Consider the following 16,064-nt stretch of genomic DNA (forward strand, 5'->3'; position numbering starts at 1 on the left):
TGTGCTTTAGTCTCGTTGGCAGTCGAGGCTCATTAGCATTTATAGGCTCCGACAGTGAGAGAGTCCGTGTTCCTGGATCCTTTCTCCTAGTCTTTCCTTCCTCAATTAGTAGCCTGATAATCCGGCTATGGTGTTGCTGCTGCCTCTGCCTGGATAATAAGAGGCTCAAAGAGCTGGCAACTCCCCACTCTATTTACACTCAGCACAGGGCTCTGGGTAAGGCTCAGTCAGTCAGAGCTGCTAGCATAATCAGGCGGGCTTTCCGCCCACTCAAAGACCTCTGGCTCTGCCACTCTGTCCGGTAACACAGGCGGGCGCCCACTTCCGGGGCGCTTGGAGGAAACTCTCGCTATCTGCGTGTGCAGACCAGGATATCCGGCCAGCAGTCTCACGCTCTGAGTGAAACCCCCAACCGCAGGGAAAAGTTGCAGCATTGGAATTGAGTCTCGCTCCGTCCCCATGCGCAGCTTTTGCAAGGTGCTGGGGCGGCCCGAGATTCCGCTTTGGCCCACACAAAGGCCCTGACTCTGCCCCTCTGTGCGATAACACAGGCGCGCACTGCCGAGTCACTGGGAGAAATCTCTCACTCCCTATCTGTGCGCGCAGCCCAGGATATGAGGCCGGCCGCGTTTCCCTCTGAGTGAAACCCCCACCAGCACGGAAAATTTCCACCGTTGGAATTAGTTCTCGCTTCCTCCCGTGCGTGCGCGGCTTTCCCAGAGCACTGGGGCTGCCCAGAGATTCTGCTTTCGGCCCACAGAAAGGCCTCTGACTCTGCCTTTCTGTGGGGTAACACGGGCACCCACTTCCGGGGCTTAGGAAGAAATCTCTCGCCCACTAACTGCGCACCAACCAGGGTAAAATGGCTGCCCCGCTTGTCTTTCTTTGTTTGGGTTTGGCACGAGTGTTAGCTTGTATTGCCCGGGTTGCCACAGGATCGGTTTTTCCTCGGCTTGGATCTCCGTGCCACAGCCTGGTTCGGCCGCTTGTGCTGTGGCCTGGATCTATTCACCCCCTTTGCCTGCCTCAGTTTCTATATTCACAGTTACCAGAGAAAGCCGCCCTGTTTAGGTTAGTGAGGAAGGCGGAGCATTTCTTACTCCCTATTTCCTTCTGGGTTTGGTTATATATTTAGCCAATTTTTCACTCGACCATACCTTTGAGTGTATTGTGAAGCATCTGGAGGCTCCAAGTGTAGGTTTTTCTGTTTCTGGTTGAAGATCTTGTTGAGTTTTGGGGGAGATTTATCGGTATCGCTTCCTACCCCGCCATTACTATGACCCGCCTTTCCATTTCTATTGCCACCAGCCTTGTTGTGTTGCAATGGTATCCTATGTACTTTTCCTACATAACAAAGCCAATAATGGCAATAGTGATACTGATGATGATATACTACTAATAATATAATTATTGCACTGTTAAATATGTCAATATATTTATTATATTTTATTTATAATTATGCTATTATATATTTATTAATATAATAAACATGTTATGCTTATTCTGTTTCAGTATCTTTTAATTGACTAACTCATTAATTTCTCAAAAGCACCCAACAAGAAATGCACTATCATTACCTCATTTTATAGACAAAGAGATTTTGGTTTAGAGAAGTTAAGTGACTTGTCCGAGGTCACTTAGCTATAGTACTTCACAACTGTGATCAGGTCACAACCTCAAACATACAAAAACGAACACCCTTCTCTGTTCACTCCTCACTCTACCACATAAAACACATTCAATGCTTTCTTGTGGCTCCTAACATAAAAGTTGAAAACCCTGCCCGCCTCTCCAGTCTCATCTCCCATGACTTAAATGCTCCCATCCAGCATTATTTAAATGCCCCATGATTCCTTTCACCATGTAAGTTTTGTACATCCTGTGTGTGCCCTTTTGCCTAGCATTATTGAACTCCCTCCCCACTGCATGTCTTCATAACACCACATACCTCTCCCTCAGGACATCATTATTTATATACCATGGCACTTTCTTTCATAGCACTTATTGTAAAGACTTAATATATATGTGTGTGTGGTTTTTACACATGTTTGTGTGGCTTTAATTAACATCTATCTCATATACTTGATTGTAAGTTACATTGGGAAGGAAATATAATTATTTTTTGTTCACTATTTTACCGGAGACATTTTATTTCATAGTATCTACCTAAATTAGGTACTTAATTATTAGATAAGTAAATATATTTAAAAAATAGAAAACTGAGTGTAAAGTTCAAAATAATTTTATGGTAAAAAATAAACATGCTAGAAACACAAGCAGTAGTTCTGGACAAGAAACCGTCAGTCACACTTTATTTGTCTTTGCATTCCTACTGCCTAGCACACTGCCCACAGAGATGTTTAGTTAATGTTGACTGAAGAACTATACCACCTCTGTTAGTTCTGTTTCCTACATTGAAAGCCATTGCAAGAGACCCCCTGGAAAAGCTGGGTTAGTTGGGGAGCAAATTTTGCCCTGACAGGTAGACAGAAATTACCTGTGTGGATGCTAAAGTTTTCAAAGACTTCATATGTATGATCACCTACTTGATCCTACCAGGAAACATTTAGAAATGGGGGAAGATTAAATCCTTCCACTAATCTGAAAGCCTAGGAAAGGGTGAGGGGGAATACTGATTTGATTAATATTATATCCAAGTTTACAATCCAGTTAAACAAATAATACATGTCTGTCAACCACTGCAAATGCATTTCTACACAAACTGATCATTGCCCTTTTCCTTGAAAGATTAGTATACATGCAAAACCAGAAAAAAAAAAAAAAAAGGATAAACATTGATTTTGGTTTTGTTTTTTTGTTGCACTATTTTTGTCTTCCATAGGGCTGTCATTTTAATTCTCATTGATCTGTATGATCTGTATTTATAACATAGCATGGCCCTGGCTGGGTAGCTCAGGTGGAACAACAAATTGATGTTTTTCTCTCTCTCTCTCTCTCTCTCTAAAATCAATCAACCAATTAAAACAGCATGGTTTTACATGTTACCCAGTTCGTTTTAATACCTATGCAATTTTTAAGATTCTGCATCCCATTGTGTCACTGTGAATAGAGAACTCCCAGGGTTGATGATCATATTGAAGCTAGACACTTGTCTTATAAACGTAAAGTCACTGCATTAAAAATGTAAGTTAAAGGTATGGCCCCATAGCCAACACCCAGAATTCTAGTTCAGATCAAGACTCCAATTCAATGGAAAGGCAGGAAAGGATAGGAGACAGTAGCAGATAGATGAGGAATGATCTATTTCTAAGGCAAGACTGCCGGTAAACTGAATCATGTATTGGAAACGGATGTATGAAGCATGGTTCTGTCACTGGCAGTTGAATTTCACTTGCAATACCTTTTCAATATCTAGAAGTTTTAACACTTTAGATGATTGATCTGAGTTATAGTCTAACCAATTTTTTAAGAACAAAAAAATTATTTAAACTCCTTCTTTTACCCCCCGTTGAGAATATATTATATGTATAATTTATATTATATACATATATTATACAGGAAGGGGCAAATGTAGGTTTATTATCACTAGAAAATAAGACAGTAATTACTAAATAATACAAGAATAAACTCTGTGTTTTGTGTACTATAAACCTACTTTTGCCCTACCCCGTATATGTGTATAATACAATATCATGAATATAACATATATTTTATATTATGTTAAATTTTATATGTATATATTTTTTCCTCTAGTGGCTTTAGCCAAAATAATACTGATGCCCTGAAAGTGCTTCCTCCTTGACATAGATGACCTACTATTAACAAGAAAGATGTAGGGCCCATCAAAATCAAGACAGAAAAAAAAACATGAAAATAAAAAGCTTTCTCTTGTGACTTGAAGACAGGTGTTTAACAAGCTTAAAGCTTCGGCATCAGACGAAGTTCACAGGAGGAAGGAAAAGCAGAGTTAGGAATCAGAACGCATCTGTTTAAGTTCAAACTCCCCACTTATGGTTGTGAATCCTTGAGCAAATTATTTAACCTCTCAATGTTCACATCTATAAAGTGGAGATTTTATTGGTATATTAAATCTATAAAATGGATGAAATAATTACAGTATATCTACATCTAAGGGTAGTGCTTAGCACAGTACCTTGTTAATAAAATGTACTCATGTGGAGTGGCAAACACAATTGTTTGGCAATGATCTCAAAGACTCCTCTTGAATTGTCTGACAACTTATTGCTAGAATAGAGAGTCGTAAGAGTCTTTTATTTGGTGGCATTTCAGCAAAACTCAACTTTCCAAGGAGCCCAATGGCCTCCTTCCAAGTGCACTTCCCAAGGGCTCCAGATTTGGGGCAGCTGGCATTCCTAGTATCCCCTATGCAGCTGATGCCCAACTTCAGATGACTTGCAAACTGAACCCAAAATGCACATTTCTTACTGAAAAAGGTCTTTTTCACACTTACATTATATCTTCCCTAAGAAGGTCATTTTCACACTTTCATTCCATTATGCATAGAGTAGCAGTCAGGCAGGGTCTCTTCTCTGAAAACACAGTCTGAATATCCAAATGCATCCCCTGACTCCAGCACACCTCTCAAATGAGAGAAATGGGGATCATGCGTCTCTTTTTGCTGATTATTGGTCTCTCCAATAAAACCTGCCCTCTGGGACATTGTGGTATTAACCTTGCCCCACCTTGTCACCATTCAGGAAATGTTAGCTACACTAGTGCTATTACTTGGGAATTAGCTCATTTATGAAGGAAGCTGCAGAGGATTTGCAATAGCCTTGGGTTCAGCCACCCTGTTTTTGAAGTCAGTCATGATGTAAAATTCCCTGCCCAGATGACAACAGATGTTCCCAGTCCATTCTTGCTAGTTTCACCTGGGATCTCTTCCAGGTGCTGGTCTTATGAATGAAGTCTTCCAACATATAATTTGGAGCAAATTAAGCATGAAAAGAGATAAAGTTTTAAATGTATATTCTCCTAGTCTTTACATATACACAAATAATTAGTTGCTTGTGAGTTTCTAGCAATTCAATGAATGAGCTTAGGAGACAGGCTTAAGAAACTTCAGAATCTGTACAACCAAAAAGTGTAGATGTGGCGACTAGTTTTTGAAAATTTGGTCTTTAGAGTTCTGAATTCTCAGCCTTAAGGTAAATTTAAGATAGTTTTGTTGACAAAGAAAAATATTATGCTTTGAAGTAGAATTATTATATGTCTGTTTTTTTTGTTTTGTTTTGTTTTTTGGCTTCAGCTTTTATGATATTATAAAGAACCTTAATAATTTTTCACTTTTTTAAAAACTGCTGAGGGGCGAAAAGAGCATGCATTCAACAGCATGGTGCACTAACTTAAAGCAAAACCACAAAATCTAATGTATAGAAGCAAAATAATATTCTTTTGAATATTCTTTTGAAAAATTTTTGTAAAGGAAAGAAGTAAAACTTGCAAGTATTTCACAGCAAAACACATGTTTATAAACATTTGAAAGAAAGAATTCATTCTTTCAAAGAATTTTATTGGCTAGAAACACAGGGGAGAAAAGTGTTTGGAAAAAAATTGTAAGTCATGAGATGCAGCAGATGCTTCATCAATAAGAAAGCCTCTCTCCAGCCCTGAGAAAAGAAACTCCTATTTTCTCTTTACTGGTAAATTTTCAAATCTTCACACCGAAATAGGTATGCCTTAGTGCTCCCAGGCAATAAGGAAGCATATCTTTAATTTTCTGTCCTCCTACCTCTTAAATGTGCCTTACCTGTTGTAGGCATCCTTAATTGTTGGCCTTCTTGCTGGCTTTCACATTGCTATTTGTTGAAAGCACAAAATAAAGATTTCTATGAATACTTTATGAGAAACTGATGATAAAACCCTATGCATGAAGACCTTTAAGAGATGAAGAGCTGAGCATACAGTAGGGTGTAAATTATGCCTTTGTGCTTTATCTGTGGGACTTCAACATGCTCAGATGTTCATTAATTTTATTAATTTTAGCTCATGGACCTGGACATAGGAGGTGGGGAATTAACACAAGGTACTAGGTATGGGATTGTTGACTAGATGTAGAATCAAGCAAACAGAAAAATGAAGTTTTCTACAGTTAATATTTAGTGAGGCAGTGACATTTTTTTTTCAATGCATTAGCTTAGATTTAAATGTGCTTTCCAACAACTTTTTCAAAAGCAGGCATATCCCATACCCTTGATAGACAATAGAGACTGTTTAGCCAGGCCTGCTCTAGCTTTTGTCTTCATGTCAAGAGCTATAACCCTCCAGTCACCTCCTTTGTACCCAGTGATTAGTTTGCTCCAAATTGGAACTGGAAATAGACACAACTCCAGGGGGCACTGTTCACATGCACTGCAGTGTGAGTGGCACAGTGTGAAAGTAGGACAGGATCTGTGCTGCGCTGAGTTGCTTCTGCTACAGAGATGCCCAGGCTGCTGTGCCTCTGTGACTTTCTCATCTGAGCCAGGGACTCTGATGAGAGTCCTAGCTTATAATGGGCCTATAATGAGGTGTGAGAAAATGGATTAGGAAATAACATTTATTCAAAGATCAGTGATGAACGATTGTCATTATGTAAGGAATTGTAGGCTCTGATGAGAAGCTTAATTTACTAATCTTTCAAAGCCTTTAGGACTCTTTGGATCTTTACCCCACTCCTCTTTTTTGTCTCTTCTCTGATTTTGCATATTCTTCCCTTTATCCAAAGCCCTGTGCATATCTCTCCATTTGTACCTTTCATCCTCAGTGTGTCTCCTGCCTTACTTTTATCGTCTCCCTTTCATTCTGGTCTCTTTCATTTTTCTTTCTGCTATAACTTGTATTCCTCTGTTCTGCCATTTTAAGCAATCCCAATATGTCTCCTTTTCTCTGTCTTCCCTTTCTGTGTCCCAGCAGGCAACATTCATCGCCATTTGCCTCTTTTCTGTTTGTTTAATCTGTCTTTGTCAATATCCAATTTCTTCTATTTTTTTTCTAGTTTCTTTCTTCCTGTCTCTTCTGTTAACGGACCATGATGAGAAACCAAAGTACACTCATTCAACATCCTCTCTTTGTGGTTCCAGACTGATTCTTCTTCCGTGTCTGAGGTCCTTTAGAACGCACAGAAGACATTTGGGGATTCTAAAGTAAAGTTCAATACCCATGACATTTCAACCTGGCATTGCCATTGTACCTTGATCATACTGCTATTTTATAAATATCTAAATATATGCTGAAGAATAATTTTTAAATACTTATTTCTTACCTAAGACTACTAAAGTACGGGCTGTCTGATACTATACTTAATCTCAAATTTACAAATCTTTCTCACTGGTTTAGAATTTTTTAAATAATGCTTAAATCTATGGAAAAATTTTCCTCAAGCATGTGTCTATTTTTCTGTTGACTGTGCATAAAAGAAAAGTGTGCCTACCTCGTTGTCCTACCCAATAATCACACCTGTAATAGTCTGTCTTCAGGCAGCAACAGTCGCATGAGTTTGGACTTCACATAATGATTTAAACAAATGCTGAGAAAAAGAATTCCCAAATGGTTTAGCATCTCCTTAAGGAATTAGAAAATTATTGGAAAATTCACCACAAAATAGATCAAATGATAGAAGCAGTAACAGATTCATAGGCATAAAGAAAAAGTACATAAATTAGAATCCGAACTTTGGTTAATTGAAAAAAAATAACAAATAGTTAAAATACTAAATAAACTAATGGAGAAGAAAAGGGACAGAATACAAATATACAAACAAAATAAGAATTGGCTAAGAGGAGAATAACCACAGAATCAGAGAGAATGTAAGGAACTAATTTGTTTAATTATGGCCAAGTAAATTTTGAAAAATGGGATGAAATTAATAATATTCAATTAAAATGTAATTTGTTAAAATTGACTTGAGAAAAAAGAGAAAGTTCTAAAGAGACTGGTATTCAGGGTTAACACTCCAGATACTTTTACGGCAGGAACCTCAAACAATAAGAATCTAGCTGTTGCCTGACCAGGCAGTGGTGCAGTGAATTGAGTGTTGGCTTGAGATGCAGAAGACCCAAGTTCAAAACCCCAAGGTCGCCAGCTTAAGGGTGGATCACCAGCTTGAGTGTAGAATCATGGTCGCTAACTTGAGATCAAAGGTCGCTGGCTTGAGTCCAAGGTTGCTGGCTTGAGCAAGGGGTCACTTGCTCTGCTAGAGTCCCCCAGTCAAGGCACATATGAAAAAGCAATCAATGAACAACTAAGGTGCCACAACAAAGAATTGATGCTTTTCATCTCTCTCCCTTCCTGTCTGTCTGTCCCTATCTGTCCCTCTCTCTATCTCTCTCTCTCTTTCTGTCTCTTTTGATAAAAAAATAGAGGGAATTCTACTAAAGTTTGAAAGAGTAGATAATTCAAATTACTAAAATAGAACATAGAAAAAGAAACTAAATGGAAATTAAAATATCAGTTAAAATATTTTTTATTTATTTATTATTTTAAAAAAATTTTAGTGAGAGAAACAGACAGGAAGGGAAACAGATGAAAAGCATCAACTCATAGTTGAGGCACCTTACTTGTTCATTGATTGCTTTCTCATATGTGCCTTGAACAGGGGGCTCCAGCCGAGCCAATAACCCCTTGCTCAAGTCAGCGAACTTGGGCTCAAGTCATCAACTTTGGGCTTCAAGCCAGTGACCTTTGGGCTCAAGCCACTCCAGCCAGTGACCATGGGGTCATGTCTATGATCCCACACTCAAGCTAGCAACCTCAGAGTCTTGAACTTGGAGTCCCACACCAATGCTCTATCCACTGCACTACTACCGGCTCAAGCTAAAATGTTTTTTAATATTGAAGGAAGATAGATGACTCAATATTTTGGGGACAACTGAGTACTCATGTGGAGCAATACCTCACACTACACACCAAAAAAACCCTTTCATTTGGCCAATGACTAAAATGTTCAAAATGAGTCCTTTAAAGTACCAGAAGATGGTCCTGGCCAGTTAGCTGTCAGAGTATCATCCTGAAACACCAAGGTTGTGAGTTCAATCACCAGTCAGGGCACATATGAAAAGTGATCAATGAATGCACAACTAAGTGGAACAACAAATGGATGCTTTTCTCTGTCTCTGTCTCTGTCTTTGTCTGTCTCATTCTCTTCCTCTCTCTAAGGTCAATCAATAATTCTTTTTAAAAAGTACTAAAAGACAATGTGACAAAATTTTAATTAAAATGAAAACAGCTTGTTAAAATAGATCAAAATATCTATAAACCATAGTGAAAATTGATAAATGTTATTACATAGAAAAATGACTGTATGGCAAAAATATACTATAGGCAAAATTTAAAGATAATTAAAAATTGGTGGGAAAAATAAACATTGTAGTTCTTACCATAAACAAAGGGACACATTGATTAATGGGTAAACAATTCTTGCAAAGCAGAGGCAAAAGACAAAAATCCAACAGAAACACGGGCAACAGAAATAGGAGTTATTCTCATGTAGAGAAAAAACAAAAGGCTTTTAACATATGAAAGGTGTTCAAAACACTCATCTTAAGGAAAATAAAAATGAAAACTGCTTTTAGAAACTATATATTTTACTTTTCAGAATGTCAAAGCCCAAGTTTTTCAACATCATCTGTTGGAAATACTAAAGAGAAACAAGGCAGTCTCAAATAGGGACAGGCACAAAGATATATTAAATTTGTACAACTCATCTAAAAGGCATTTTTAAACTATCTACCCAAATTACAAAGTCACCTGCCCTCTGACACAGCAATTATACTTCTGAGAATTTATCCTACAGGCATTATTCTACATGTATAAAAAATATATGTGAAGGGTTATTTTTCATGATAGTCTGTATTAGTAGAGAATCAAAAACAACCAAATGCCATAAGCAACTGGTTAAATAAACTGAAGTACATCTTTACTAAGGAAAATATTATAACTGATTAAAAAATAATAATGAGAAAATTCTCTATGTACTGGCATGGAAAAATCTGTAAGAAATGAAGTTAAGTGAAAAATGCAATAGATATGTTTAGCATGCTAATTTTCATGTGAAAATGGAAAGAAAGATTTAAATATACTTATAAATTCTTATATTCACATTTTATAGACCTTGGAATGATTCACAAGTAATTAGTAACAGCGGAAATAGGGGTTAACTAGGCAAATGAAGGTCAGTAATGGGAGGGAACTTTATTAAAACATTGATTTAGGCCCTGGCCGGTTGGCTCAGCGGTAGAGCGTCGGCCTGGTGTGCGGGGGACCCGGGTTCGATTCCCGGCCAGGGCACATAGGAGAAGCGCCCATTTGCTTCTCCACCCCCCCCTTCCTCTCTGTCTCTCTCTTCCCCTCCGGCAGCCGACAGCCGAGACTCCATTGGAGCAAAGATGGCCCGGGCGCTGGGGATGGCTCCTTGGCCTCTGCCCCAGGCGCTAGAGTGGCTCTGGTCGCAGCAGAGCGACGCCCCGGAGGGGCAGAGCATCGCCTCCTGGTGGGCAGAGCGTGGCCCCTGGTGAGCGTGCCGGGTGGATCCCGGTTGGGCGCATGCGGGAGTCTGTCTGACTGTCTCTCCCCATTTCCAGCTTCAGAAAAATACAAAAAACAAACAAACAAACAAACAAAAAACATTGATTTATATTATACAATTATACTATTTTAAATATGAGAAAACATTTTTTGAGAAGGGGATACTTTCTTATGATAGAATACCTAGAAGATGGTGGAGCTAAAATATAAATTAAATAAGAAAAACTGAGTTAAATAATCTGGCATATGATTATATATATAATAATTTCTATGAATTTGAAATGTAATGTGTTAGAATAACAGGACTCTTTTGAATAGTGCTTTACTTTACCTTACAGTAAAATGCAGAACTCTCTTTTTTATACAATCTTGCTTTTTATACAGATGTTTCCTTTGGTCCCGTTTTATCAATGGTTCTTTCAACAGGATGTTACTGACATCAGTGAGGGGGAAGAATAGTTTGGAAAGTGCTTTGGCAATTCTCCACCCTATGTATTTGGAGAAAACTTCATCTCTTGTCTTTGAGAAAACTTTTGTATTGTAACCAGTGTAAGGATCCATGGGGTCATTTAACTCAGCCTGTTGAAAGGAAAAAAAAGTAACCAATTAAGGTAGAATTAAATGAGAGGGGAAATGATGTATTATTAAATAAAAGATAAAATGTATGTTTGTTTTTTAAAATTAATGTTATAGCCTTTTTATTAAAAAAATAACATTTATTTTAAAAATGTAGTTTTCCCCCCAAATTTTTAAATAACAGTAAATTTCAATGACATTTAAAAATTAAGCAAAAATAGCCCTGGCCGGTTGGCTCAGTGGTAGAGCATCGGCCTGACGTGCAGAAGTCTCAGGTTCGATTCCCAGCCAGGGCACACAGGAGAAGCGCCCATCTGCTTCTCCACCCCTCCCCCTCTCCTTCCTCTCTGTCTCTCTCTTCCCCTCCCGCAGCTGAGGTTCCATTGGAGCAAAGATGGCCCGGGCGCTGGGGATGGCTCCTTGGCCTCTGCCCCAGGCGCTAGAGTGGCTCTGGTCGCAATAGAGCGATGCCCCAGAGGAGCAGAGCATCGCCCCCTGGTGGGCGTGCCGGGTGGATCCCGGTCGGGCGCATGCGGGAGTCTGTCTGACAGTCTCTCCCCGTTTCCAGCTTCAGAAAAATACAATATATATATATATATATATATGCGCAAAAATAAAATTTTGAAATAAAAATTTGAAAATTTAGTGATATAATATTTATTTTAAATTTGTATACTTCCCAGGTAAGAATTAAAAAACAATTTATAGTATTTATTTAATAAATTAAGCAAGCAGTTTAAGTAATATATATGTGTTATTAAAGAAGAATTTTATTTCTCTGTGCATAATCTAGATCTTCCTTGAAGTCAACAGAAAATGTCTATAGAACCAAATTTGTGTAAAAACAAATAAACAAAAAGGGCTTTGTATTTTTGCTTATATTGAAGATATTCTAGGATTAGATTTAGATTTAGATTAAATCGAATATGTTCTAATAAAAAGAAAACCTAAAACAAAAATTCCACAATGTTTATGCAGTCTTTACTCAGGAAAGAGCTATTTTGTGTATTTTCCTATTTATGTTCAATAATATTCATGACATATTTTTAATTATATCTTCTTTTGAAATGGCTAGAGGCATATTTTCCTTGGCTGGAATTAGTAATAATAAATGAAAATATACATTTCAAAATGTTATATATTATACTTTTTTATAATGTTTACAATAGTTTTCTATTAGGAATTCTTTCCGCACAAATAAATTGAATATTTCCCTCTCTCATTTAAATGTTTACATTTTTGTATTCAATGTTACCAATCTTCATGCAGTTTATTACCAGTCATTCGGGATTCATTTCATATGCCTATTGCTCTTACGGTAGAAAACGAAAGAGTGGAAAATGTTCTGCATATGAACTTGTAACGTAACATTTTTAGGATTTCAAGATCAGGCTTGGCTCAATGAAATACTGTTTAAAGATCGACTATAGCATTATTTATATAAAATTAAAGTGAAAAAAATTAGAACAATCTCATGATAAAGACTGAAAATAATAAAGGGTTAGAGCAATGAAGAAAATAGTGAAGGCAGGTAAATAAATATGTATTACTGTAAAAGCCATGAGGATATGAAAGAATAACATGGATATATATAATGAAAATCACGCAAATAAGTAAGCACAAAAATATGAAATGAAGACTCAAGAAAGCTTCAAAATGCTAGAAAATTAATATTGAAATTTATAAAGATAACTCTATTTTTACTGTTTTAGAAAAAGATCTTAATCCTTGAAATCATGTATTTTTAAAATATCTTCAATTTTCATAATCTCTAGATGTTGGAGTCAGTAAATAATCCTGTTTATACTATTCCCAGTTGTGTATCTTGCTTGTAAACTAGGTCACAATCATGGAAAGAGCAGTCAGTTAGAAACAACAAACTAAACTTTGTCTAGGACACTGAGTAGCTATTTATAACTTTGAGGACATCATTTAATTTCTGAAAGTCTGGGGGTTCATCTGGAAAATCTAATCACAGTAACCTGGGTTGTTTATTCTGCTTAGCTTGCATGGTTTAATTTTTTATAAGAAAAGGTACTTTAAAACCAAGAGTAATATATAGTATTATACAAACATATTACTATGAGCTCTTCCATTACTAAGAGAGTAATAAATGAATGAATTTGTGAATAAATGAATGAACCAGGTTGGCTCAGTGGTAGAGCGTCGGCCTGGCGTGCAGAAGTCCCTGGTTCGATTCCCGGCCAGGGCACACGGGAGAAGCGCCCATCTGCTTCTCCACCCCTCCCCCTCTCCTTCCTCTCTGTCTCTCTCTTCCCCTCCCGCAGCGAGGCTCCATTAGAGTAAAGATGGCCCGGGCACTGGGGATGGCTCCTTGGCCTCTGCCCCAGGCGCTAGAGTGGCTCTGGTAGCAACAGAGCGATGCCCCCTGGTGGGCAGAGCGTCGCCCCGTGGTGGGCGTGCCCGGTGGATCGCGATGGGGCGCATGTGGAAGTCTGTCTGTCTCTCCCCGTTTCTAGCTTCAGAAAAATACAACAACAAAAAAAAAATAGCATTGTTTTCAGGTAGCATTACCCTGCATTATAGAATCTTGATGCTCCTTTCCTCATATCTCATTTGACAACTCCTTGTTTTCTTTCCTTCTTCTGGGTTGTAGATCCAGATGCTAGCTCTTTCAAGAAGCAAAATAATGGCATTCCTGCCTCCCAAGATGGTACCCTGGTTGAAAGCCCAGGTAATCTCTCCCCCATTGATGTCCAACGCATTCAACACAGGAAAATGTACTTTCAAGTATCAGTCAAATGCATCGTTGCCTGATCTAGACAAGGTTCTGTTTGCTTTCCTGCAGAAAGTAGCCAGGAAATAATATGGGCTTTGTAGTTAGAAAGATCTGAAACCAGGTTTGGCTTTTCTGCTTACTAGTTATGAATGTGAACTTGGGAACTTTTTCAAATTAAAACTTGGGAAATTTAATTAGCCTCTTCAAGCTATAGTTGGTGCTTAATTTAGTTCCATCTTGTTTTTTTTTTTTTGTGATAAAATAATGACTTTTCAGAGTTTTTGTGAGGGTTAACTTACATAGATGACAGTGAGAAGCTCAAAAGGTGTCAGTTCCTTTCAGGGCTCCACCAAGACAGGACACTGATGCTACAGCCTTGGCACTGCCTCCCACCCCAACCCAGGGGAGACTTGATCTTATTCTCTGCCTTGCTGAAAACAATTTTGTTGTGTTGTAACTTTTATATCAGAGTATGCATCAACTTGTATCATGATTATACTTCTACAGTCATCTCTCTCCTTTTTTTAAATAGCCTTCGTTTTTCTCTTAAAGCTTTGTTACAAAATGCAGAAACTTAAAGCCAACTATGCAGAAATATAAGTCTATACTTCTGTGGATATACACAAAATATTAAGGACCATTCCTTAAAACAGATTCCAAATTTATGAATTTACTTCTAATCAGCCTGCCAATGAACATTACCTCAAACTCCACCTTTAAATGTTATTCATACATTTACAGTTTCATCATGAGTCTCTATTTATTTATTTATTTATTTATTCATTTTAGAGAGGAGAGAGAGTTAGAGTGAGAGAGAGAGAGAAAGAGAGAGAGAAAGGGGGGAGGAGCAGGAAGCATCAACTCCATATATGCCTTGACCAGGCAAGCCCAGGGTTTTGAACCGGTAACCTCAGCATTCCAGGTCAATGCTTTATCCACTGCGCCACCACCGGTCAGACATGAGTCTCTATTTTTAGCAATGCCCATATAGATTTTAAATTTCAGGGTTTTCCTTATTGCATTGTTGAAACTTGACATTTTTTTCAAGAAACAAATGGACATTTTTGATTATCTGTGTTAATTTTACTGATTTAGTAGTAAAATTGTATTATTCCTAAAGAATATTTCTCCCACACATATTCTAACCATATGCAGGAGCATATCTTTGCATTGGACATAAAGATGGTAAAAGACACAATTAATATAGGTTGGCTGGAAGATGGTTAAGTCAACACAAAGGGAAATTCTGCAAGGAATTATGATGTAGTAACAATGCAGAAAAAAACCCCTCCAGAGTTCTGAATTTTCTATCAATAATTAAGGGAATAGAGCAAACACATCATAATTTAAGCTCACACTATGCTAACATGGAGAAAAAAGAGAAGCCATTGCAACATAATTTTCAGTTAAATCTATCTCCGTCTCTTCCTGTCTCTCTTTTCTGTTTCTATCTGTGAATGTTTAACTTCCTTGGGGGTAGTGGGATGGTAATTTTTTTCTTTAAACCTCAAAATTTAAATATAAGTGACTCATTTGGTAGTCTCAAAAGACTATTACCTCTAAGAAATATAGAATCTTACAATGGAGGGATAACATGAGTAATTCCTTGCTACTAAATGTGGTCCTGAAATCATTATTATTGTCATTACCTCCTTTGAACATAAAACTGCAGAATCTCAGGCCCTACTCCTATATACACAGCAAGTTTAAGAAGGACTGCTGTAGTAGATTAAGAAAGAGAATATCCCATGTTCTAATTTATTAGTTGTGAGATCTCATGTAAGTTACTTAACCACTCTAAGCATATTTCTTTATTCCTTCATATAAGATGACAATAATACTGCCCTTTCTTAGGTTGTTGCTAAGATTAAAAGCAGGAATTAAATATTTTTTTCTAGTACAGTGTCTGGCATGCAAATAATTTTTCAGTAATTTTAGTTTCTTGTTCATAATTAATTTTGGAGAAAGCACGGCACAGTAGAAATGGCAGGGCAAAGCTTTGGGTTAAGTTCACTCATGGGCTCATCACACTCTAATTCTGTTTAGATTCAGATCCCCACTCTCTCTGGGTGATGATGGTGGTGAAAGAGCTGTGGGGCTTAGATGGGTTAGGATGTGTAAGATACATAGCATAGTGCCTGATGCTTGGTAAAAGCTCTACAGGTTTTTTCGTTCTCTTAAATATATATATATTTGTTGCATTGGAGTTCTATTGAGTATTTAAAAGGACTTTATTCTTCCAAAAATCTATCTTCCTTTCCAT

General features: G+C 37.7%; 1 protein-coding gene across 1 annotated transcript in view; it reads right to left on the reverse strand.

Annotated features, from left to right (window-relative positions):
* Window positions 1–16,064, reverse strand: part of TMEM232 (transmembrane protein 232) — a 222,839-nt gene that overhangs the window by 103,464 nt on the left and 103,311 nt on the right. The window contains exon 13 of the mRNA XM_066277857.1: window positions 10,817–11,064. Coding sequence (XP_066133954.1) covers window positions 10,817–11,064 — 248 coding nt within the window. The remainder of the gene's footprint in view (window positions 1–10,816; window positions 11,065–16,064) is intronic.

This window comes from Saccopteryx bilineata, chromosome 4 (genome assembly GCF_036850765.1).
Source record: "Saccopteryx bilineata isolate mSacBil1 chromosome 4, mSacBil1_pri_phased_curated, whole genome shotgun sequence".
Classification (NCBI taxonomy): domain Eukaryota; kingdom Metazoa; phylum Chordata; class Mammalia; order Chiroptera; family Emballonuridae; genus Saccopteryx; species Saccopteryx bilineata.